Genomic DNA, 24796 nt, shown 5'->3' with positions numbered 1-24796 from the left:
ATTTTTAGCAGAAAACATCCTTCAAGTATTTAAAAGTGAACAATTTTCATCCTTCTACTTAAATTTATCAGAAAAGTAACAGATCCCACAAAAATCAAGTCATCCCTTCATAATTATTATTCTTAGATATGCCAAAAATACTATCGTGAACTTTTTCAGTAATTGAGTTTAGCATTATGCAAAATCTTTTAATTTGACCGTTCTTTTTCATTTATTTTCATGTAATTTGGTATTAAAAATATTATTAGTTGAAATATGTTTCTTCTCAATTGAATATGCTAGAAGCGGCGTTTGTTGGAAACTTCCGCTTCTAATAATGTAGAATGAAACTCAAATGCAAGACATAATCAATATTTTGATCACTTCAATGTCAGATTGGCCCAAAAATTTCTTGATCTAAATACAGTTTGGCTTTGAAAAAGGTAAAGATAATTAAGCTCCAGCTTCTTTCCGTTACTAAATGAAAAAAAAGAAGCAAATCATGTCTCCTTGTACCTTCCAAACATTTTTTTATTTCAGTAAGCAATGGCGCGTAAGATTTTTAATATTTTTTTCAGGAACTTCTTATAGCGGGTAATGAAATTATGAATAAATTTTTTTGTTGATAGTCACGTGTACTGCTCATGTTTTTGTAAGATCCCCTAGTTTTTTGACGATATCTAACAGAAGGATGAAGATTATTAACTTTTAAATACTTAGAAGATGTTTTTTGCCAAAAAAATATATTTTAAGAATGTAGTTTAAGTTTGGGTATAGTTTAAGAATGTTTTTGACCAAAAACTCAAAAAATATATTGTAATAACATATATTATGAATAACAGAATTATATATAAATGATCAAAAGGTTAAACTGTATGCTCAAAAACTTAAAAAAGAAGGTAATAAAGTTTTAATTATTTTACTATGATAAAACTAAAGAAAAAAAAAAGACAAGAAATATAGAAGATGAAAGCAATAGAAATAGTGAGACAAGAGATGCATGAGAGCTTTTCTTATTTTTCCAAGTATTCAAGTGTGTACAATATGAACTCTTATTATGCCTCTATTTATAATGTAATATAGAGACATACAAAAGGTTAGTTATAAACCTGACATTAATCAACAATATAATGGAGGAGATTATGGAGGTGTAAGGTTACAAAAATAATGGTATAAAATTGGAGATTATCTTCATAATGGAGGTAAGTAATGTAGATAATCTGTGAGAGTAATTTCTTGATGTAGTGCACATCCACACCATAATATTTTATAACACTTATGGTGTCTTTAGAGGGTAAAAATTAGCAATTGTGCTTGACGATTTAGGTAAATAGTTTATGGATTGTTTTAGACAATTTTAGGTTGTCCATAATTTACGCACGAAATATAACAACCAAACTTCAAAAAATGCGTAAATATTTTTCCCCTTTGAAATCAACATTTTTTTCTCCTTCCTTTCTATCATTTTCTTCCTTGTTTTAAGCTCGTTTACTCCCATTTACCTGAGTTTGTTTTTCCCTAACAATCAAAAAGAAAAAAAAAACCAACTATGATAAAGGCTTTTCATAATCTCATTTCATCCAAAAAGGTGTGTTTTTCTCCTTGTTTAATTTCATGATTTTTATGATATTTCTTTCTAAATGAATAACCAATTGAAGCATCTTTTACATTGTTTAATTCATACAACTTTTCTTAAAGCATTCAAAAATATTGTTGGTTACTATTTTTTTAAATGTCTTTTTCTTCTTTTTTGGATGGGGTAGATAGGTTTATATGGGGATGGCGGATCAGTAGACAATAGATAAATAAAGGGGAATTGATTTAACCAATGGTCTATTAGAAATGTAGTCTATCATAAACGGTTTCTTTATCTTATAAAAATAGGACCACCAGTACTATTACATTGAATATGTTTTAGTGTTATTCGTATAGGATAGGAAAAATGAATTGAGAAGGTTAGAATTATGATAAGTCTTTTTTCTAAGATTTAAAGTGCATGAAAGAAAGAAAGAAAAAGATGCACTTTTCCATTTTGAAGATGTGGCTGAGAAGGTAAAAGAGATCTTTTTGTCATCAATTATTAAAGTGTATTTTCTGCTTGTTGCAATTAATACTTATATTTGTAAAACTAGGTACAAAAGCTTGGACAAGTTCGGGCCCAATATATATTATTTTATATATTTTAATTTTATAATTTTACTGTCATTTATTTTTATAATATTTTAAATGTACTTTTTAAATAATATATGTGGCACATGTGATATTTTGAAAATCCTAATTTGCAAACAGCCATCATAAACTTAAAATGACAAAATTATCCTCAAACTTAGTGGATATTTCCGGGAAGCAAACATGTCGACCGAGACGTGTGTGCTTAGTCCCTCTTATAAATTAGTAGTGAATGTATATATATTTTCAAAGTAGTAGTTGTAATTTGCATGCCCTCTTTTTTTTTTTTTTTAAAGCTTTGGTTAATAATTAAAGAAGATTCGTAAAAGTAACCATTTTACATGAATTGGGGACAAAATAAATAAATGAAAAAGAAGCATTTACCTAAGCTAACCCTAAGACTTGTGTAAGATGTGTTTATTAGATACGATTGAAGTGTTCGATAGATACAAATCTTAGTTCAGACAGAAGGGGACTCAATATTTGAGTGCTTCCAACAGTGCCTAAGGGGCATGACGACCAGATGCCCCAATCCAATAGACATGATAGTTTTTCTAAGGTTAACGAGTGCACATGCACCCTAATAAGATAGGTCCGTCCAAGAGTTCATATGTCTAAGTGAAAATCCTCAACAAGTTTAAGCAGCCGTACATGTATTCAACATATTATCTTCTAGGTCACTTGATCGACTAAATAATTTATATATCGTTATTGAATAAAAGTTTCTTTCTTAATTTCCCACCGGTGTCCACATTGGAACTCCAACTAAATCTGGATCCCGCACTGTAGAGCCCATTTGGGGGTGGCGACTCCCAACATTATTATTGAATAAACGTTACATCTCTTTTGTTTTGCAGATATAAAATCTATTCTAGACAAAGGCAAAAAGAATGGCAACAAGAGCAAGAGAGACAGCTCCTGCAGGGAAGGAGAAGAGAGGAACATCACCAATACATCACCAAAGAAGTATAACAAACACATCAAAAACAACATCACCTGTTAGAAAACAAGTTGATCCAACATCAACAACTAGTTCTTTAAACAAGAATGTTCCTAGCTACCTCAAATCAACAATTACTCAAGCTAAGAAGTCTGCATCTTCAAGTGACCTGCACAACACTCACAGTACCAAAACTTCTAATCTAGCTCGAAGAAGATCATTCGATAACAAGCCTCCCCTGCATTCTTCCTCACCAAAAACCAGAATTTCCCCTAGTCCTAAGGAGAGAATTCCTCGCTCATCGTCTTCTTTATCAACCAAGACTTCCACTTCTCAGAAACCCCTTTTGGATAGATTATCAAAAACTACTACTAGTAAGGATGCCATTGGCAAACAACGCGGTGCTGGCCTGAATTCTAGGCCAGTGACCAAAAAGAAGACGACCACAACCACAACCACAACCATGAAGCATGATAGTGCTAGTGGTTCAACTACAAAAGCATCAGTAACAGCAAATTCTCCAGATATAGCTCAGAATGTCATTTCTCATGAGGGTGAACAGTCAGAGCCAGAGGATCATCAAGAACTAACAACTCACGAAACTGAAAAGGAAACGACCATAAGTGACAATGAAATGATTGCTGATTCTGATGGAGGGGAGCATGAGAATGAGAATGAAAATGAAAATGATTCAGCCACAGAGGATCATATTGAAGAGCTTAGTAATGAAAATGTAAACAGTGCTGAATTGGAGGACATCAACGCTCCAGATGAATCAGCCACCCTAGTGGAAAATCCAGAAATCAAAATTGAAGAAACAGAAGAAATCAACAATGAGCCTAGCGAACCTGATTCATCAGAGAAGGAAAAAGAAGAAACCATTATAAATGCAACAGAGGAGAATCAAGAATCGAAAGAGGAGGACGAAGAAACAAACCAAGAGAAAGAAACTCCCATGGTAGAAGAAACTGAAAATCTCAGTCCCAATCAAGTTGAAGTCGGTGTAGAAGAAAGTACAGAAGCAGAACCAGTGAAAAATACGAATGTTGCATCATCAAAATCTCTGCATCACGTGGTGCAAGGTAAGTATATTGAATCTGTGGTTTCAAATAATGTAATTGAAGAGACTGCAAGCAAACTTAGGGAGCAAAGGAAGAACAAAGTGAGAGCACTGGCTGGTGCTTTTGAAACTGTCATCTCCCGGCAAGACCACAAATGAGTTCTCATCTATTGTTTTAGTTTGTGAATCGTCTCTTGTTGTATGCTTATTATAGTTTTCCAAAAGCAATACTGTACTGCATTGAAGTCTTTAAGTGGGAGTTGTAATTTTATTTTTCATACATGATGTGAAATAGTGAGCAATAATTATTTTCTATGCTAGTTTTCTAAGTTTAACACCATCTATATACATGATTATGACAAAATAGGGCAGCAAGAGACAAATTTGTTATGCAATATCTTGGAAGGCAGAGAAAACCTTGCCTACTAACACATCATTGACTGATACATGTATTTCTTCATTAGCAATTTATGGCATGAGCTCTTTTATTTACAACAGACACAATATAACATGAGTAACCGCAGCAGCCCCGCAGATTTTTATTATTTAATAGACACTTTAGAAACTATAGGTAACATGCTCATAATAAGTGGAACTAATAACTTGAAAAATCAGAAACATATGTTGAAATCCATTTACAATACCTGTTGTAGGCTCTTTGAAGAAATTTTCTGATCTTGTTGATACATTGAATATCAGGATGTGAACTGGAAGAAATTTGAACAAGATATTGAAGTGGAAGTTCTAGCAATTAGGCTTATAATTCGACCAACGGTAAATACATAAGCAAAACTGTCATCACAAGTGGTTTTTCACTAATATATACTATTGAGAAATACAAAATCGTGCATGAAAAGAATGAAAAAAGAAATAGAAGGGTGATAGAGTGAATACATAAGTTGAATTTTCAACTTCTTTGTAGTGTTTTTAATTTTCAAATTTATATACTTTGATGGCTGTTCTGATAACGTATTGAATTTAGGGATCATCTCATTTTAAAAAGCACAATGAGGAACCTGTTTTCCATAAATGCTGGTACAGTCAAAGCTCGTCCATACCCACAGACGGAACACATTTAGTTTTTAGTTGTCTCAACAACTCCAAAATTTCCATATACTGTGAATATTTCTGTCAGACCCTGCACCAACATCATATAAAGTTGAACAGATACTCAAACCATTCATAGTCAATAGTATTGCAATCTAGCACGCGATAAGTGACACACGAAAAACTTAGCAGCCCAAAAGAAATGACAGCCTACTCTACAGTGGAAAAAGAATAAGTTCATGCAAATTTCTTTCTCAAGGTATACTATCTACAAATTTCAATAGGTTCTCTACAGGCAGAAGAATATTGAACGCTTAGCTCTGATGAAGTTGGAGCAAGCTTATATAGCTGTTCAGACGTAAAAACTCCGACAGCCCTTACACTGGAGCTGTAAAACATTCCGCGCACATTTTCGTATTTTGCGACAATAACCATTTTGTACTTCTTCTCTAGCATTAGATCAATAACACGACCAATGGATGTTGAGGTTGTCACAGAAGGAGGTGGACTTCTCATCATGGCTGAAAGTGGCGCATCCAGCTGCAACAATAGGCATAAAAACATTAGAAGAACTCCGCAACCCAAGTGTGACATCTCTGAGCAGACAACCAAATTAACTACTCAATAAAGCAATGGACACAGGAATTTAGAATATTAGCTTCTGTTTTTATTTTTCTTTTACATTTCACAATGAACTCGGCCAATTTTTCTGAGACAACAAGTTCAGATCAATTTCACATGAACAGCAAACAGAATGAAGGATGAGAAATAGTCCATGCAGTCTGAAGTTAAACAAAGGAGTGGAACTGAGAAAATGCCAACCACATAGCAGTGTCTTCGCTCTAGGATTGCTGTCTTTATATTTAAATCTTAGTAATCTGATGGTCATTGGTCATTTATCTTCTACCTAGTGTCAGAGAGATTAGAGATTAAGCCCAAATTTGTGAAGTGGCTTTGCAACACTCTTGTTAGTTTTCTCAGCCTCATTGCACAGTAAACACCTAGATGCTATACGGAATCCTCTCCTTTATAACCTTCACGGAGTGATGCAAGCTCTCCTCCCTACCAACCACGTAAAACATGTTACCTTGTTTGGGGCCAGGCTTTTTCCAGATCTGTTTCCAGGGGACTGATTTGTAGCCTGGCTGCACCTTCAGTTCCTTCCTATACAGCCTGTTAATAGTGAATTTACCATCATTGTCATGCTTCTGCTTTATAGTATCAGGTTCTGGGGAAACACCTGCAAACCCACTTCAGTTTTGCAAAAGCTCTGCCACTCTCTCCACTTCCCAGTCATTCACGTGTCTTTTACAAGAGATGTTCCACCTTAGGGGGACCTCATGTCAGCAACTGTTGCATCTGAATTGGTAGAGAGGGAGAAACGTTATGGATACGTACTCATTAAATTCTCTTGTCCAATCTATATCTCTTTCCAGAAGACAATCCTGTTGCCATTCACAACACTACCTTAGTTGCTATTTTTCTTCAGATTCAAATCTCAACTATGGACCCACACATTAATGATGCTTCTGCATATCTTCTTCACATTGAACTAGCTGCACTCTTTGAACCTGTGCATTGAGCAGTAGATATCTATTCTAATATGTCACAATCTTAAGCAGCTTTCATCGTCTGATCCACTATTGAACTCTCTCATATACTAGTCTTCTGGAGTTTGATGTCATGTAGAAGCAGATAACTCCATCTCTATGTGAGGTAGATTGATAATTGCTTGAAATGAAGACCAATACTTCCCACCTTAGTCACTTCTATTTTTTCAAACTGTCTGGATAAGATCAACCAGTCATTTTCAAGTAGGTTGACTTCATCTGTCAGGACTGACCATAATTTCCTCTCCGTTGAAGTTGGAGAAAGTGTAAGGATGAACAATGCAGAATTAATAAGAGGTGCTTCTGTTTTCCTGCTTAGTTCCTTGGGTTAGAAAAATGACAATTCCTTGGCTTGTGTTCTATTAGTATCCAGAGAAAGGCTCTTGTCAGTCTGCAAGGATGTCATTGACTGGATGAAGTCGTTAAAGAAGGAGTCACTTAAGTAGTAACTGGGAACCGTGCACCATCTTGAAAAAATGTCCTATGACTTGCTAATTGAGACATAGTAGGGGAATTGAATTAAAAGAGCCTTTTGAGGCTTTTATTTCAGAGTCTAAAACTCAAGTTTTAAAAATTGGGTAGGAGGAACTCTTTTGTAATTAGAGTACTAATGACATATTTTTAAAATCCCAAATTTTTCTTATTTATTGTAAAGATATGGCACCTGGGCCTAACTCAACCCCAAAAGCTAGCTCATGAGGGGAGGATTGCCCAAGACCATATAAAGAGACCACCAGTCCATTCCCCAACCAATGTGGGACTTTTACCCACTCTAACACCCCCCTTCATGTCCAGACCTGATTGGAGCGTGGACCGGGAGCCCAAATAGAGAGAATTAATAAGAGGTGCTTCTGTTTTCCTGCTTAGTTCCTTGGGTTAGAAAAATGACAATTCCTTGGCTTGTGTTCTATTAGTATCCAGAGAAAGGCTCTTGTCAGTCTGCAAGGATGTCATTGACTGGATGAAGTCGTTAAAGAAGGAGTCACTTAAGTAGTAACTGGGAACCGTGCACCATCTTGAAAAAATGTCCTATGACTTGCTAATTGAGACATAGTAGGGGAATTGAATTAAAAGAGCCTTTTGAGGCTTTTATTTCAGAGTCTAAAACTCAAGTTTTAAAAATTGGGTAGGAGGAACTCTTTTGTAATTAGAGTACTAATGACATATTTTTAAAATCCCAAATTTTTCTTATTTATTGTAAAGATATGGCACCTGGGCCTAACTCAACCCCAAAAGCTAGCTCATGAGAGGAGGATTGCCCAAGTCCATATAAGGAGACCACCAGTCCATTCCCCAACCAATGTGGGACTTTTACCCACTCTAACATTTACATAAACCCCTTTTCAGCTAATTCAATCCCTGCCCACAGCTAATTCAATCGTTCATCACTAAAAACTCTATGTTCTTAAGGATATATAATCTTATTATCTGGCATGAACATGGTGATAATCAGATTGCCACATCAGGGATAAAATTCACAAGCAAGCTGCTAATAGATAAATAATCTCTACAACACCTCAAACATACAATGTCAATGTAACCAAATGATAAAGATATTACGAAGGTAGAGTTGTAGCGGTAGAAGAGTGTATAATGTTTCAGAAGCACACCGAGACAAACTAGAGAATAGAGTCATGCAGTTAATAAAGATAGCCAAATAGATCATAGAGGTCGAAGATAAAGTACCTCATTGCAGTCTTCACAATGCAGTATTCCAACACAACTTCCCCAATCATCTATGACTGGAACAGTCGAATCCTTGAAGAAACGCATGACGACTTGCTTTAGTTTCAGGGTAGCTTGCAGAGGCTGTGCTTCAGTAAATGGAACCATGATATGCTCAATAGTATCACGTACTGACACCTGTACCAGGAAAAAGACGAAATTGTCCTATCAATAGTTCATATTACAACAACATACTCAAACGTGATCTCACAAGTGAGGTCTAGGGAAGGTAGAGTGTCCGCAGACTTTACCCATACCTTGTGAGGCAGAGAGGTTGTTTCTGATAGACCCTCCCCTCAAGAAAAATATTTCAAAACAGGTTCAAAAAATACAAGGTGAAAGAAGCTCTAGTGAAAATATTAAGAAAAGAGAAATATTGACAGCAAAAATAGTGAAATATTAGTAACCAGTAGTTAATATACATATAAACCAAATAATACCAAACAACACTACGATCAGACTGAACATGGTCAACTTCTATTATCTTTAGAGCAATCTATGGCACAAACTCAGCTTCTACTGCACTTACCTAATTCTCCACACAAACTCAGTCTCAGAGCAGAAAAGCAAATATTACAAATACCATAGTGATGAGTATTTGAAACAGAAGAAGTAATGAAAGCTCATCTCTACCATAAGTAGAAATACAGTGCTTGCCTGGCAAACAAAGGAATTAGTTGACATCAATGGTTCTGAGAGTGCAAAATGGGATTGTGTACCTGTGGTAGTATGAAAGGACTAAATATAGAAACACTGCAACCAAGTAATGCTTCAATTCGCAGAGCAACCTGCAATAGTATTAAACTGTAATATAGGTAGGTGGCATGAAAGATATGAAACAGATATCAATAGGAAGTCCAAGGATCAAAACAAGTACCATGTGAAACATCAAACAGAAGGAACACCTGAAACTAAAGGGAGAAAAGGAACAACAAAAAAAAAAGCTATTCGATGTCTCTAAGCTTATGGTTGCCTGGTTTGCTTGAAATCTACACACTCTTACCCTAGTTTATGTGAATATATCTTATGGATTCTAAGACACTGCATAAGATCTAAAGATTAGAAAGAAAAAAAAAACCCATCTCTGATTCAATTGATAAATCTCTATACCAAGGAATGACAGGAGAATTAATCGCTCAAAAAAATATGACGAAGATCCTTCAATATTGGCAAACTAATGTGTTTAAGATATAAAAGCTTTTAATCCTAAACTACCTGAAAGCATTAGAAACTACAGCTTGAATGAGAAAGTATTGTGTATCTAGCACTTCGACGTATCTCAGCTTCTCTTATGAGGCTGAGAAGAACTTGGAAGTCTTAGACTCTTAGTCCTCTCAATCAATGTATCAGGATAGTTGTTTCTGATCTTGCCTCAATTCTACGTGGACTTCATGAACCTCCATATGTTATATTTCGCTCCCTTGTTTCAAGATGTGGATCCAGGGAAGAGGGGTGGCATACTTGTTGCACAGTGGCCACTTCTCACAGGTTGCTGGAAACCCCAGTTTCATACTGTCCCCAACATAGATTTGTTAGAGATGACAGCCAAAAAGATTCCAAGGGAACAAAGTTCCAGCTCCAGACAGATTTACTGTGATTTTTTTAACTCTAAGTTTCTATTTTATGTGGAGAGCTGTCAAGGATGACATGTAGAATACCATCTACCACTATATAGATATGATTGCTTGGATAAATCCCAGTGCCATTTCTAGAGCCCTTAGTTTGGAAAGGTTGGCACTACATGTGCCTCATGAAGTTGAAAAACGCTAAGCTTAAGCACAAATCGAATCTAGCATATCATAAAGGAGCCAAGTAAATTGGGTTATCAAGAAAAAAGGAGCAAAGTAATTGTATTATTGAAACTCAAATAAATGAAATTATTAGAGACTAAGGCTTACCATTCCACCCCGACTAGCCCATGGTATTTTCTTCCATTTCTCAACATTGCCTTTCATGTATTGTAGGGCCAAATCCAACTGAAAAAGGCCAGTTGAGCAACAATTAGCATAGATACTCATTGGAAAAAAATTAGCAAAGGTATTTATAGTAAAAAAAAATTATATACAATATGGTGGATCCAAGACATGAGAAGTGCTCTTTTTGAAACATATTTAAACTTTAAAGATAAGATATAACAAGTAGAATAGCTGACTGATCTCATAAAAACATGTAAATTATATTGATGCAAGGTTGTTGGAAGTCAAATGGGTGGAAATACAGTGTTGCAAACCTAAAATATTTATATACAAGTTAAGATTTTTAGATAAAGTGCTTCATACAATCCAACTTGATACCGTTACGAACAGAGGTCCTAAGTTCAAGTCTCACTGCTAACCCATCAATAAAAATATTTTCACGCGCTTGATTCAAGGGAAAAAAATAGGTCACAAGAGGCGTGTTGCAGACCTAAGGAAAATATATAAACTTAATCATTTAGATGAGATGGTTCACAGAATTGAACAAAAAACAAAAGGCTTAAAAAGTAGAAGCATATTATTTTAAAAGTTACCATTATCAAAAAAGAAGAATAGTATTTTAATATCAGTTTGAGCAACCAACCAGAAAGCCAATCAATGAAAAACCAGAATGTATAATAGAGGAAGAACAACGATAAATTCATGCCGAAACAAATAAATGAGCTTCTGCGAACACTTCATATAGCAACTGCTTGTTGTTACCACTCATGATTTTCAAAAGAAAAAATGGATTATTTAATGACAAAAAGGGTTTAGACATTAAGAGAAATAACCAGATAATAGTATCCACTATCTGCTCAAGTTAAGTAGAAAATGTCTAGGTTTAGACATTAAGAGAAATCCAGTTAATAGGATCCACTATTTGCTCAGGTTAAGTTAGAAAATGCCTACACGATGGTCAGAAAATTGCTAAAACTGATTTAGCCCAGAAAGAAAAAGGAGAAATAAATTACTGTTATTTAGTTGCTATCTCAGACAATCTTGAAAGTTGCAATACTGAAGGTATTACCACTATCATAACGAAGAACTTGTTTAAACACGAAACCCAAAGGTCAAAGGGATGAAAAAAGCTTGAACCACGGCGGTAGTCCTAGTACTAAATACTAGATACTACATAAACCGGTCAGTCACGAGTGACATAATATCCTGATCTGCTTGTACACGGATAGAGTCTCGCTTCTGTCCAAGAAGTGACTGCTTCATTGAAGTCGCGTTGCCTAACACCCTAGAAGCGCTACTTGCTCGCCTCACCTTGCTTTAAGCAGTGAAGCGACCACTTTCTAACTGCTTTTCACTCCACTGGATGATGGTCTTCCTTTAATGTTTCCAAGCTAACCATAATACAGTAGATACGTGAAGCAGTCAATAACAGTTTGTCCCAGTGTTGAGACAAAAGCTCATTTAAGGTGCCATAAGTCTTGAAACTCAGTAATAGAAGCAGTGCAAGGGGGGACTCTGCAAGCAATCTCTGTGATGGAGAAAGCAAGGGAGGAAAACTCTAACGAAACACTGGGAATTGAAAGCAGGATCTTCGATTCTGGCCAAAAATCAATGATTCTGGCAGAAAAATCTGGGAGGGATTATCCTCCTTTCACAGTTTCACCTCCACAAAATTTGATTTCTCCAATTTATTTTGCCTAGTTTTCAATTGATAAAGTAATTTTGTCCACAGCACTAAGTGTAACCTCTTTTCATAAATCAAGAACAATGTCAATGATTTCCATAAAAGTGGAACATATAGAACAGTCCAGTAAGATGATTTCCAGGGAAAGTGGAACATATATTGTTGTCCAGACTTACCTGAGCTGGTGTATAAGAACGTCAAGATCAAGACCAAGTGTATGCAGAAAGTACCTGTCCATTGCTCAATGCTGCCTCCATTAGGAGATGATCAGCCTCTTCATTAACTTTAGAGGTGATTGTTCCGGATGAATCCAGCCACATGCGTCCATGCAGTTTTTTAACCATTTCATACTCTCCTCTAACAGCAAAAGCGCGCATCAGAGCAAGAAAAAGATGAGGCTTTGGCCTCAAGCTAGAATCTTCTCCAGCTTTCTTTAGTAGTTCCCCATACACAGTCAGAGCGCCTATCATATTGTGCACAAATATTCAATATGCAAAGTGACAGTGGAGGTAGCAGAAAATCCATCAACGCTGTTATAGTGTTTTCTTGAGAATAATCAACACAGTTATAAGTTATAACTTACATACTCTTTTCTTTAATTAGTTAAAATTGCACATTATAATGACAAAAGCAAATTTTTGATGGTACGAGATTATTGATCAAGTTGCACTGTAAATCTACTTTTTTTCTTTCTTTTGAACTATCAAAATCTACTTTCTTTCTTTTATTGAAGTCATCCATGCATCGGAAAATATAAGATGGATAACTATAATGCAGGACACAAAGGAGAACATGTATATTCATGAGTGAGATTCAGGATAGTGAGTACGGATAAATTAAGCAAGGGATTTACAACTTGCAGTTCCAGTCATTCAAGGAGGAATTTAAGCCTTATCAGCAAAAACAATACTGTATAAGCTACTTGGAAGAGAATTAAACAACACGACAGTGCACATTGATTTCTGCATTGACGTATGAATCCCCACAAAAATGGAGATCTTCAACTTCATAAGAGATGGATATGCTGCATATTCATACTACAGAAAACATACTTCATTAAGAGATTAATTCGCCCCACTGGAGTAATTTTGTGCATCAATTTGTTTAGCAATCTAAACACATAAACCAATTAATGCTGACAAAAAGTCATTAGTCTAGAGGTATAGGAATTTAGGAATACTTTCCAGATTCCTATGGGTTTTTTCTTTCCTGCGCGAGAAAAAAAAAAGGAATTTGGCATATATTCCAAAATTGATTTACATGAACCCATAATACCAATAACAAGAAATACCTAAGCAATTACTAATTCTTTCAAAATGGACAATACTCAATACTATAAATGATGATAGATTGTAATGGACTGCATCTATTTGCAATATGAGAGGTATTACTAGAGTTGCCCACTATTGTTAGTTTTTCCATTATATAAGGCACTTCTGTGGACTGACATTCTCCTCACTCTTATGAAGGTGTTAATTACACTTCAGTTAGCTTATTAATGTGGGACAGTCCCCAGATATCAGCCTGCCAATGGAATGAACTGTGGTCAAGACTTATTTATACTTTCTTCTGTATATAGTAATGGTTGACCTGTGACAGCCAGGAGGTCTAGCAACAAGCACCATGTACATGTCTGGTATATTGTTGTTATTACTAGATCAAGAAAAATGTCTGATGTATTGTTGTGTGAGAGGTGATACTCTCCATTTCAGCCCAGATCCCAATTGGGCTCACAGTTTTGTTCTTTCAAGTACAACCTTGATGCAGACAGAAGCCTCACTGTCATAAATGCTTTAGACTTGTCACAGAGTTAACCATTGTAGAAAGAATCTTGCCACCAAAACTTAACAATGTTTTCTGCACTCTAGCAAGTTTTTCATACTTATCAAAATCTTAGCACAGTTCTTTTTCTCGATACTGAATGAATTAAAAATGTGAAATCGCTTACTGATATCACCAAATAAACAGCAGATCTATTGTCTATCTGCATTTTTCAGTGACATGTTATATGAAGTTAACATTCTTAATGGAACATTGGAGTTTGTCCAACCTTTCTTGTGAAGGTTCTTAAGATCCCATTTCATGTTCCCTGATCTGCCAGCTAACAGCCTTTTAGCTACATTATTTAAAACTCATGCTTCTTAAACTGAAAGCTCATTATTTGACTAGATAACTTTTCAAGACTGATACACAGATCTGAATTCTAAACCACTAAGCCTCTTTGACTTCTAGAAACTCTGAAACTTAAATGTGGTCTGATTGTCAGAAAATCAAATAGGAAAAAACAATGATGAAAAGGTTCCATTTTTCAAGCACTGATGTTTTAGAGAAACCACTTTCAAAGACTTAAACATAGACCAGGGAAACACTGAACTCAAATAATGAACTCCTCTCAACAGATCACTGAATATGTTTGGCCAGTAAGGGCTTAAGGCAGAGACAGGAGGAGGTAAACTGATAAAAGTCAAATATGAAAGCTAATCTTCTTTCTTTTATCAGTTGTATTTTTACATTTTTTGTCTTGTTTATTTTTCACTTGTCCTCTCAACCCACAAGTTAGAGGTAAGGTCGTGTACACCCCACCCTCCCCAGACCCCACTTGTGGGAATATACTGGGTATGTTGTTATTTTTCACTTGTCATAGAAACAAATGTATATTTAAGGCGACTTAAGGGATAGGCACTGTATCCTCTTTTACTGGACCTACGAAAGGTCAAACAAATTTCTCTTCTACCACCAACTTTTCAAATAGTTCTTGAAAGTTCCTCAATGCTAAAACTTGTGGTAATAGTGCTCTGTACATAATTTCTGTAAAACTACGACAACTCGGTCCCAACAAAGTTGTGGACGGTTATATGGAATTTCTGTAACCATTCCGCCTTATTCATGTCCATATTATTGCATACTACTCTGGTAAAAATAATTTCAGGCGAATTAGGGAATTTCTAAGAAGGATGTTTACCAAATGTCACACTTATCCCAACATTGGCATATAGTCCCCGGTAAGTTTATATGTCACTTCTAAATCTATAAATTTTGTTTCAAAAAGACTTAGCAATTAACTAATAAAGCTGATTTCCAAACTGAACATTTTGGTCTTTGTGACCTGAATCAGTTCATCAAATTGTAAGTGGAGGAAACTCAAAGAAAGCTGATATACTTGTACATAGATAGAAGAATTCACATGACATACATAGTAAATTTCTTGTGGAAGCAATTAGTATCCATGCCTTTTAGACCCTTATCTGTAGATGCTAAGATTCAATATGGACAATGTTGTGTTAAATGTTACTTCAGTTTCACCATTGATAGCCACCATATGTTAATTATTATTTGGACTTGACATGAGTTTTTTTAATAGACTTTATAACCCTGAGTTGTAGAAGTTTTAGAAATATCTGCATAAAGCATACCTTTTATTGTCCCACAGTTCAAGAAGGCATCAATGATTGCAGTGTAAGCAACTCGATCAATATGCACGTTGTTGGATAATTTCATTTCTATGACAATCTTTTGAACTGAAAGAAGATCCTGGGCATGACCAAAACCCTACAAAAAGGAGCAGAAATTCTAAACACTAACAAGAAATGACAGTAGAGAACCTAACTCATCAATATTAAATGAAAGACTGTACAGGTTTCTGGCAAAGTTTCAATTGAATCTCTTTCGTTAAAACCATATACTTAAATGGTGAAATAATTACTACACTGTAAATTTAATGGAAAAGATAGTATACGTGAAGATATATAACTTCATAAGAATAAAGAGGAATTAAGATCAATAGCACAACATCTCAGACTCTCAACTATTGTTCACTTTATCCGAGACCTATTTATCTCATTTCCATAGTACGAGTTCCAAAAGATGATTTTTAACTGTATACAAAATGCATCATGCACACGCACCTTCAGCAACGTAGTGTAGGTAACTACATCCGGTAAAATGTCATCATCATCAACAGTTTGTGCTCTGTCCTGCACCAGTCAAATATACATTTCAGATTACAATTATGTGTGCAACATCATCTGAGCAAATAATGAGCTCTAAACTGGCCTTTCGAGTTCAGAGATGAAACCTTCATGCCCTCAAAGAACTGCATTGCAACATCCAACTTTCCAGACTCCACACATGCTAGGATTAGTGTATTATATGTGAGCTTGTCAAGGTTCAGTCCATGTCTTAGTATTTCATCATGCAAACGTAGTGCTACCTCAGGACAACCTGTGTTTATGTACCCCTGAAATTTAGGAAGTGGCTCTGAGAAATAATTTGATGTATGATTTTTTTATAAAGAATGATAAATGCAGAGATCCAACAAATTCAGAAGTTAAACTTGTGGGTAAGCAGAAGACCTTCATCAGTAAGTTGTAGACCAAGACGGATGGATATCCGCCCTCGTGAAATACAAAACCATATCGTGCAAGAAGACCATTAGCACGGCGTAGATCCCCTGCACTAGAAAGGCAGAAGTAAAGGAGGTATTAAGTAAGCCAAGACATAAATCTTGACACAAACAACTATATCCAATAATAAAGCACCACCTGACATTTGTGTGGAAAGCATTCAAGAAGAAAGAAGGAAATAAAATGACAAGTTAGTATAGAAAGTAAAGAATGATAAAGAGTCTTTCCTCTTGTTTTATTTTCTTCCACAAACTACAACGAGGCTAGTGCTAGAAAAACTATCTCAGATTTTATTTTTTTTACAATTGGGAAGTAGTATTCTTCAGCATTGAGGAAATGCTGGCCACCATCAAAAAGGATTACAACCATGACCCAAACAAAATTTACAAGCTTCCTATCAGTTCTACTATTTGATCTACATCATCTATACATAATTGTTTACACCAAAAACAATTATGTATAGATGATGTAAAGATGCTAAACAATTCCAAAAATCAATGACAGACCTAATTTCAGTTTGGCCAAAAGGTCAGCAATGTTAATTGAAGGAAGGAAATAGCAAGACCTTTGGGAATCATCAAAAAAGAAAAATGACATCCTTCAAGGTTACTGGATTTATATAGGTTGGCAGAAAGTAGAGAATTAAAGGAAGAAGAATTCTCTCAAAGAACAGGGACGCAGGCTAGAGATGGAGTTACACTAGGTGAAAGGATGTGAAGAAATCTCCTGAAGAAAAAAATCTAAGTGTCTGTGACTAAAGTAATGTCACAAAAATTAGTTTCTTTCCAAAGAAGGGCACTATCCACAGAAGACATAACCACATTGACAAACTATAAATGGAAAAAGGTGCCCTAGAAGTCAAAGGGCATATCCTAGAACTTATTTATGAATTTGCACAAGGAACCAGAGATAAGAAGACTAACTTTCAAGACCCCAAATCTTCCGCATATTTTAGAAGAGGAAAATTTTGGTGCAAAATACAGAATGTATATGATGTATGTAGCTTTCTAAGATGTCCTAAGTTTACCCTCAGTTTAGACTAGATAGGAACTGAAGTTTTTTTGGAAGGTTCCTAGATACAGAACCTATTTCTTTTTGTAAGGATCCAGATGTAAGTAAGACTGGTCACCGGACCAGGTTATACCGGTACCGTTCCGGTACCATTCCGGTTCGTTCCGGTCCGGTAGTCTTCGGGACGGAACGGGACACCGTGAACCGGTACACAGGACGGAACGGTATCACGATTTGATACCGGTGTACCGGTACCGGTTTATTCCGGTTCCGGTTAATTATTTTTTATTAATTAATTTATATTTTATATTATAATTTATATATAAAATATATATATATAACTTTCCCAATGTTTGATATTTGAAATGTTTGAAAAAAAATGTTGAATAGATTGCTACTATTTTACTAATTGAAGAAAAAATAATATTAGAAGATCAAGTTGATTATAAAATAATTATTTATAACTTTAGTTTTAAAAAGTTAGAAAACAGACTTTAAATAAAAATTATATTTATAATTTTTCTTTGAAAAAAATAAAATAAATTGCAATTTGGCTTTAGATCATCAATGATATTGATCCGCCCTTACTTTTAATGAGTTTGTGCAATAATTCAAGTTAGTTGATATTTCAAAACACATATCGAACGCATTGAGTGAGAAACATGAAACAATATATTTATTAAGTAGTACTTTCTACGTTTTAAAATGGCTTGTTTTTCTTGAGGCTTAGTTGAAACAGAACCCTTCCTAGAAGGTGGCTGCGTAAATTATGCACTCTACTAATAGTTGTAAATTGTAATTGTAATTTGTAATACAAATTTAAATAAATTGGATTGATATTTTTTAAATTTTGTGATTGTGTCATTGTTTTATCCTTATTTTTATTTTTATTTTTATTTTTAAATTACAAACTTAAGTTATATAAATTACAAGTTATAAATATAACTTATAAGTTATAACATATTAATAAGTAATAACTTATAAACTTCTAAAGATTCAAATCTTGAAATTTGAAAACTAAGCTAAAAAACTTTTTAAAAAAACTTTATTAAACTTAACTTGTAAAATTAATTGGTAAAAATTAAAAAAAAATATCTTTAAAATAAACTTAAGTAAAATTACATTATAATTTATAAATTTCAAAACTATTAATTTAAAGTTTAAACTTAGAAAAATAAAAAAACATTCATATTTTCGTAATTCAAAAAATCAAAATAACTAAAAAATTTTATCATTTTTTGAAATAGCTAGATGTGTCGTCCCGTTTATCCCATCCCGTTCCATTCTGGTCCGTTCCGGTCCATTCCGGTTCCATCCCGGTATATAGTGGGACGGGACGGAACCGAGTATCCGTCCCGGTAATTCCGGTCCGGTTCATCCCAGTACCGGTCAAACCGTCCCGTTCCGTTCCGGTCCGTTGCGCAACCTTAGATGTAAGCTACAGCACAATTTGTGTGCTTCTATATTTCAACAAAATGTTCGACTTACTTACAACAACCACAACTACGCCTCAGTGACCTTGATATTATCAATGAAATCACTTAACTGATCACCTCAGTTTCAACCAAGTTGGGGCCAGCTATATGAATCCCTATTTTTCATTTAAGCTCATGTCATATCATCATCAAACTAAATAAAATAAAAGTGAAAAATAAGTTAATATATACATAAATAATAATAATAATTTTTATCAAGAATAATTTTAAAAAAATATATAAATTCACTAACAATAATATTATTAGAAGTTCTCTAACAAGTCTAAAACCTATCCTCAGCTAGTAGTTATCACCTATATGGATCTTTTACTTCCATCATGTTCAATCTTTAGCTAAGTTTGTATTGATGCCAAGCATTTGTAGGTCTTTCGAGATCACTTCCTTCTGTGTAATTTTAGGTTTACCCATCTCTTAACACCTTCACTTGCCATAGTTCCACACCTATGGACCGGTGCATTTTTGGGACAGCAGAATTCATATGTTCACTTACTTATCAAAAAAACTCCAATCACAATCTCATTTGAACTTGATACCTTTGGTTAGGAAAATCTAACAATCAACTAGGAAGAGAAAAGCATTGGTTCAGAAACATATGATATGGTAATACAAATCCTCTACAATTTTATAGCTCAGATGTCGTGGAATTACCATCCTTCTTTAAGTAGTGATATCCAATATCGATAAGGGGTTAGTCCTACTCCTACAGCCTCCAAATTTTTCACCAGCAATATAATCTCGGAGAACAATAAAAGCATGTAATGAAATTCCATTTACTCCGAGAACAAACTAACCTGCTTCAATTAGAGAATTCAGTAGACCTCTAACAAGAGGCGGCGAAAGTTTTGGACTTCCTGCAGCAGTACCTTGTTCAACAGCCTCAAGTAATTGAAATGCTTGATCAATTCTTCGGGCATCACCCAAACCCTACCAGGAAACATATTAAACATGCATAGATATGTTGAATACTTCAATTTCCACTATTACAGGCTATAACCAACTCACAGGCTACAGCTTTTAAAATAAATATACGGAAACCACCGTGTTACAAATACCTTTAGAAGTGTAGCATAAGTGATATTATCAACACCACAACCCTCTGGGCCTGACATTTCATCAAAGACCCTCAAGGCAGATTCTATATCAGCACAATGAACACAAGCCTGCATCACTGCATTCATAATAATGGTATTCAACTGTCCATGTCGCTTCTTCGCAATCTCAATTTCCACAAAAATCTAGAGATCAATGAGCAATTTTGAGAGTTAAAACAAGTTGTTTGAAAATCAAGTATGTCAATTAACAGTTCAATTTAGTTTTGTACTACGGCATTGTTTTACATTTTCTTGGTGACCTGTGAGTACATAAAGGTGCATACAAAGCAAGGAGACACTAATTATGCTTCATAAAAGAAATTCAAACATTCAAGCTACAAAAAGATAATAATTTATACCCAAGATTATGCTTCAGGTAGATTTAAGTCCGAGTGCCAATGAATTGTTAGTCTAATGATTAAAAAGTTGAGGTAAAGACAGAGGCGTATGCAGGAGGGGGTCACCGGGTTCACGTGAACCCATGCTCCCCTCTCGAAATCATATATAGCAGCGTTATATTTTTAAAAAATTTGTTAAATAAAAATGTGTGAACCCACACTCGAAGTATCATATAATGCGATGATGATTGGGTGAACCTCTCAGTGAGGTTAGAAATTTAACTTTTATATCTATCTTGTTTTATTTTTCTTTCTAAAATTGGGTAACACATCCCTAAGTGGTTATTGATAGTACTTTTGGCGTTTTAATTAATTAAATATTTCAATTTTGGACCTATAATTTTAAAATTTTAACTGTTTTCAATGATAAGAACCTAAATGTCAAACCAATTAGATCCACATTTTCATAATAGTGCACTCATCATCCCGCAATCCTGGATACGCTTTTGTAATAAAAAGATGCTAAGACTGTCAACATTTTAAAAGACAGGTTAGAACTCCCTTAGTGTAACGTGGGCTCTAAACCTTCTAAGTCGATTATGGGGAAAAAGTTCAAACTTTTGATAGATCTTCATGCACGTTTTATGTAACGGACATCTGTCCGGTAAATCTTTAAAATGCCTTGGGACATCTCGCACATAACTGTCCAAATTATCAGCTGAGTGGCACTCGAGAATCTGCCACTTGAAGATTGAAATGTTTGGAGTGGTAGAAGATAGTTTAGGATTATGTACTACAAAAACTAGGCATAACCATAGGAGAAGAAAACAACAATAGCTAGTTAATGTTATCGTGCTATAGGCTGCTTGTCAAAGTTTTATAACAGGGTAGAACTGCAACATAACAATGATAAGTCTTATCAATTCTAGCATTAAGAAGTACTTCTACTGTGAAAGCATTTCTTCTTAGTACTTGGACTAGCAGTATATCCACTCTTTGAAAGAAGCAAATGTTTTGACCAACTTGTTTTGAAATTAATACAAATATTAAGTAGTCTCCATAAATTTTTTCTCTAATTTAAAAGTTAAAGGCATTTCTTCAATTAAAACAGTAAGAGCGTAAATTGAGGAAAAATAACCCTATGTTCTAATTCGAGAGAGACCTGATGAAGTTGCCTTCTGCGAGTGAGATCAACAATACGGGAAGTGAGTGGTTTTAGATTAGGTTCAGAACGGAAGCGTCTTTTGAATCTGCCCAAATAATACCTTCTGGACTGACGGCCAGACACCGGCGAGGAAGAAGAAGAAGAAGACAATGCCGGTCTCTGAAAATGGTGTTGTTTCTGTTGCTGCCAGCATTTTCTGGAAGGAAACAGTACAACCATATCTCCATGAATATGAGCAGGTAAGGCTTGAAACTGATGCATCTTTGAACGACTTTGGTTCACAGGAAGACTAACCATTGCTCCACATTTGATCAGCGGCTGAAATTCTGGGAGAAATCGGAGGTTCGGTTGGTGTGTGAGAGGTTTTAGAAGGAATTGGGGATTAATGGATAATGTGGAAGAGAGAAGGACAATTGGCGGGTAAATGGAGGATTCCCAATATTTTATATCATCTACATATCCATTACTTTTTCTTTCTGGCTTATTCCCTTTGTATGTACATTTTCTAGAGTAGGTTAAAGTTAACTCGTTCTTTTCATTTAACTTAGTTAAAGTTAAATCATTTCATTAAGGGTAAAATAAATATTTTATAGTTAAATTGTTATTTAATATAGAAATGTATCATTCTTTTTGGGACTGACTAAAAAGGAAAATAAGTCACATAAATTGGAACAGAGGGAGTATTTGATATGTCACATGACGCAGTAGTCTCAAACTCTTGTAGGAGCATGAAACTTTTAATAAAAAATCGAGAGAAATGTTGAAAATGCCTCAAAACTTGTCATTTTAAAGGTGTATTTTACTCATGTTGGAAGATCGGGAGTTATTTAAGTTTAATTAATCAAATAAATAAATATTTTTAAGATTATTAATATAATTTTAAAATGAAACTAATAATTGTGTGAAGTTTAGGGGTGTTTCTAATATTTTTGTATTCACTATGGGTGTGTTTGGTCTGAAGGAAAATGTTTTCCTAGAAAATGATTTCCTGGAAAACAAGTAGATTTTTGACTTATTTTCTCATGTTTGGTTGGTGAGTAGAAAATATTTTTCAAAAAAGATTTTTAAGTGCTTGATTTTTGAATGAAAAATATTTTTGAGAAAATATTTTTAATTGTGGTAGGGGGGTGAAAAAATAAAAATTGGAAATATTATGGAAAAATAAAGTAACATTTTACAATTTATGGTATTAAATAGTCTAGGAGGGTAATAGATCCTCATGAAAGTTTGGTATCGTAATAGCAAATTCGGTCAAAGTTGGGGTATTTTTCAGACTCTTTTTCCTAATGTAAAAGGCCAACTTGAGAATTTTTATGATAGATTAAAGGGAAAATGGTGTGAAAAATACTTTAACTTTGACTGAAATTGTTGTTACGATACCATACTTTATGGAGGACATTTTACCCCTGCACTATTTAATAGTGTATTTTAAAGAAATATATGTGCCCACGTGGACACGTTACTATTTATGATGATGCAATATTTATGATGTCCACGTGGGCGCATATATACCTTTAAAATACACTATTAAATAGTGCATGAGGTAACATATCATTTTCAAAGTTCGATATTGTTACAACAATTTCGGTCAAAATTCAAATATATTTCAGACCTTTTTCCCTAGATTAAATATAAATGTCAAACTTTTCCATTAAATATTGCACCAAAAATACTTGAGAATCAGAATCTTGTTAAATTATTTTTCCACAAAATAACCGTACTTTGTCATTCATGTATACGCAAAAGTAAAAATCCAAAGCCTAGATGCTTTTTAGGTCCCATCAAATTGCACAAACAAATGCCAAGAAATAGAGACCATTGATTAGATTTGTTTGTCCCTCATTATTGTCAAATGTTTTGAATTTATTTCAAATCGTAATTTATTTTTTTTATGTGCCTGACTAAATAAAATCACAAAAAGATCTCCAGAAGATTGATTGAGAGCCCGTTTGGATTAACTTAAAAAAAGTAACTTTTAAAAAATAACTTTTTAAAGTGCTGAAACTTATTTTTAAAATAAGTAGTTATGTGTTTGGATAAAAGTGCTGCAGTTGAAAAAAAAGTTGTTGATGTGTTTGGCAAATAAGTGCTGATAAATACTTTTTTTTATCAAAATGTCTGAAATACCCTTAAAGTAGTTAACATGATAAAAAGTTGATTAATTTAAGGTTTTTATACTTAAAAAAAATTAAAACAAAATTAATTTATATTTTACATCCATAAGTAATAATATTTTCCTATCATTCACATATTTCTTTATCATCACAAATTATTTATAAGAGGAATATAAATTTATTATTTAAGTTAATTTTATATGCGCAACTGCAACTTATTTTAGATTTTAAAAATATATAATTTGAATAGATCACTTGAAAGATTTAAGATTTATTTTAATTTCATTCATAAGTAATAATAATTGTCTATCATTCACATACTTCTTTACCACCACAAATTACTTATAAGAGGAATATAAATTCATATTTCAGAAATAATAATAATAATAATAATAATAATAAGAAATAATAATAAAAAATAAAATAAAAAATAAAAATAAAAATAATAAAAATAACAATAATAATAATAATAAAAAATAATAACAATAATAATAAAAATAACAATAATAATAATAATAAAAATAAAAAATAAAAAATAAAAAATAATAATAGTAATAGATGTTAGGGTTAATTCAATATGGGCATTTTGGAAATTGTATAAAAGAATTAAGGGTAAAAAGGTAATATCCTTGGTCAACATAAAAGGGCTTTTAAGTTAAAAAAAAAAAAAAAACCCCTCACTTAGCTTTTAACTTTTGGCTTAAAATAAGTCATTTTTTACTTAAAATAAGTCACTTTGATAATTGCCAAATATTTTAATAAGTAAAAAACTGACTTTTAAATCAGTTTGATCAGCTTAAAAGCCTATCCAAACAAGCTGTGAGACTTTCACAAAAGAAATTACAAGTACTTTAGCTATATGTCTCTTATTGTTGAAGTTCTTTTTTCACTAATAACTTTTTTTCAAAAAAAAACCTTGATTATTCTTATGTGGATGATAAAGCAGGCCAATATTTCTTGATTTTAATAGGACTCGTTATGAACGTTCATACTTTGTTCTATTTAATATTATCTAAATATAATTAAATTATTAATGACCGGATAAAAT

General features: G+C 33.8%; 2 protein-coding genes across 4 annotated transcripts; one reads left to right on the top strand and one right to left on the bottom strand.

Moving 5' to 3' along the window:
• Positions 1-2716: 2716 nt before the first annotated feature.
• LOC102603197 (TNF receptor-associated factor family protein DDB_G0272098) lies at positions 2717-4786 on the top strand. Its single transcript, XM_006355120.2, has one exon. It carries the CDS (start codon positions 3039-3041, stop codon positions 4305-4307), a length of 1269 nt encoding a protein of 422 aa, XP_006355182.1. The 5' UTR covers positions 2717-3038; the 3' UTR covers positions 4308-4786.
• LOC102603538 (pentatricopeptide repeat-containing protein At5g10690) lies at positions 4069-22086 on the bottom strand. 3 transcript variants are annotated; one of them, XR_001474384.1, is made up of 15 exons: positions 21632-22086; positions 20093-20275; positions 19832-19964; positions 16483-16580; positions 16206-16367; positions 16036-16104; positions 15544-15679; positions 12361-12593; positions 10429-10506; positions 9250-9318; positions 8492-8668; positions 5577-5735; positions 5165-5286; positions 4793-4855; positions 4069-4151 (listed from the first exon to the last, which is right to left on the bottom strand). XR_001474384.1 is itself a non-coding variant. In XM_006355121.2 (12 exons), exons 1-12 carry the CDS (start codon positions 21929-21931, stop codon positions 5460-5462), a joined length of 1914 nt encoding a protein of 637 aa, XP_006355183.1. In that variant the 5' UTR covers positions 21932-22086; the 3' UTR covers positions 5303-5459. The 3 variants fall into 3 exon arrangements, 1 of the variants encoding a protein (XP_006355183.1); XR_001474383.1 differs by having other exon boundaries at positions 4793-5286; XM_006355121.2 differs by lacking the exons at positions 4069-4151; positions 4793-4855; positions 5165-5286 and having other exon boundaries at positions 5303-5735.
• Between the last annotated feature and the right edge of the window lie 2710 nt (positions 22087-24796).

The sequence above is a fragment of the Solanum tuberosum genome, unplaced genomic scaffold (assembly GCF_000226075.1).
Source record: "Solanum tuberosum cultivar DM 1-3 516 R44 unplaced genomic scaffold, SolTub_3.0 scf00191, whole genome shotgun sequence".
Classification (NCBI taxonomy): Eukaryota; Viridiplantae; Streptophyta; class Magnoliopsida; order Solanales; family Solanaceae; genus Solanum; species Solanum tuberosum.
This window is presented reverse-complemented; position numbering and strand designations above follow the sequence as displayed.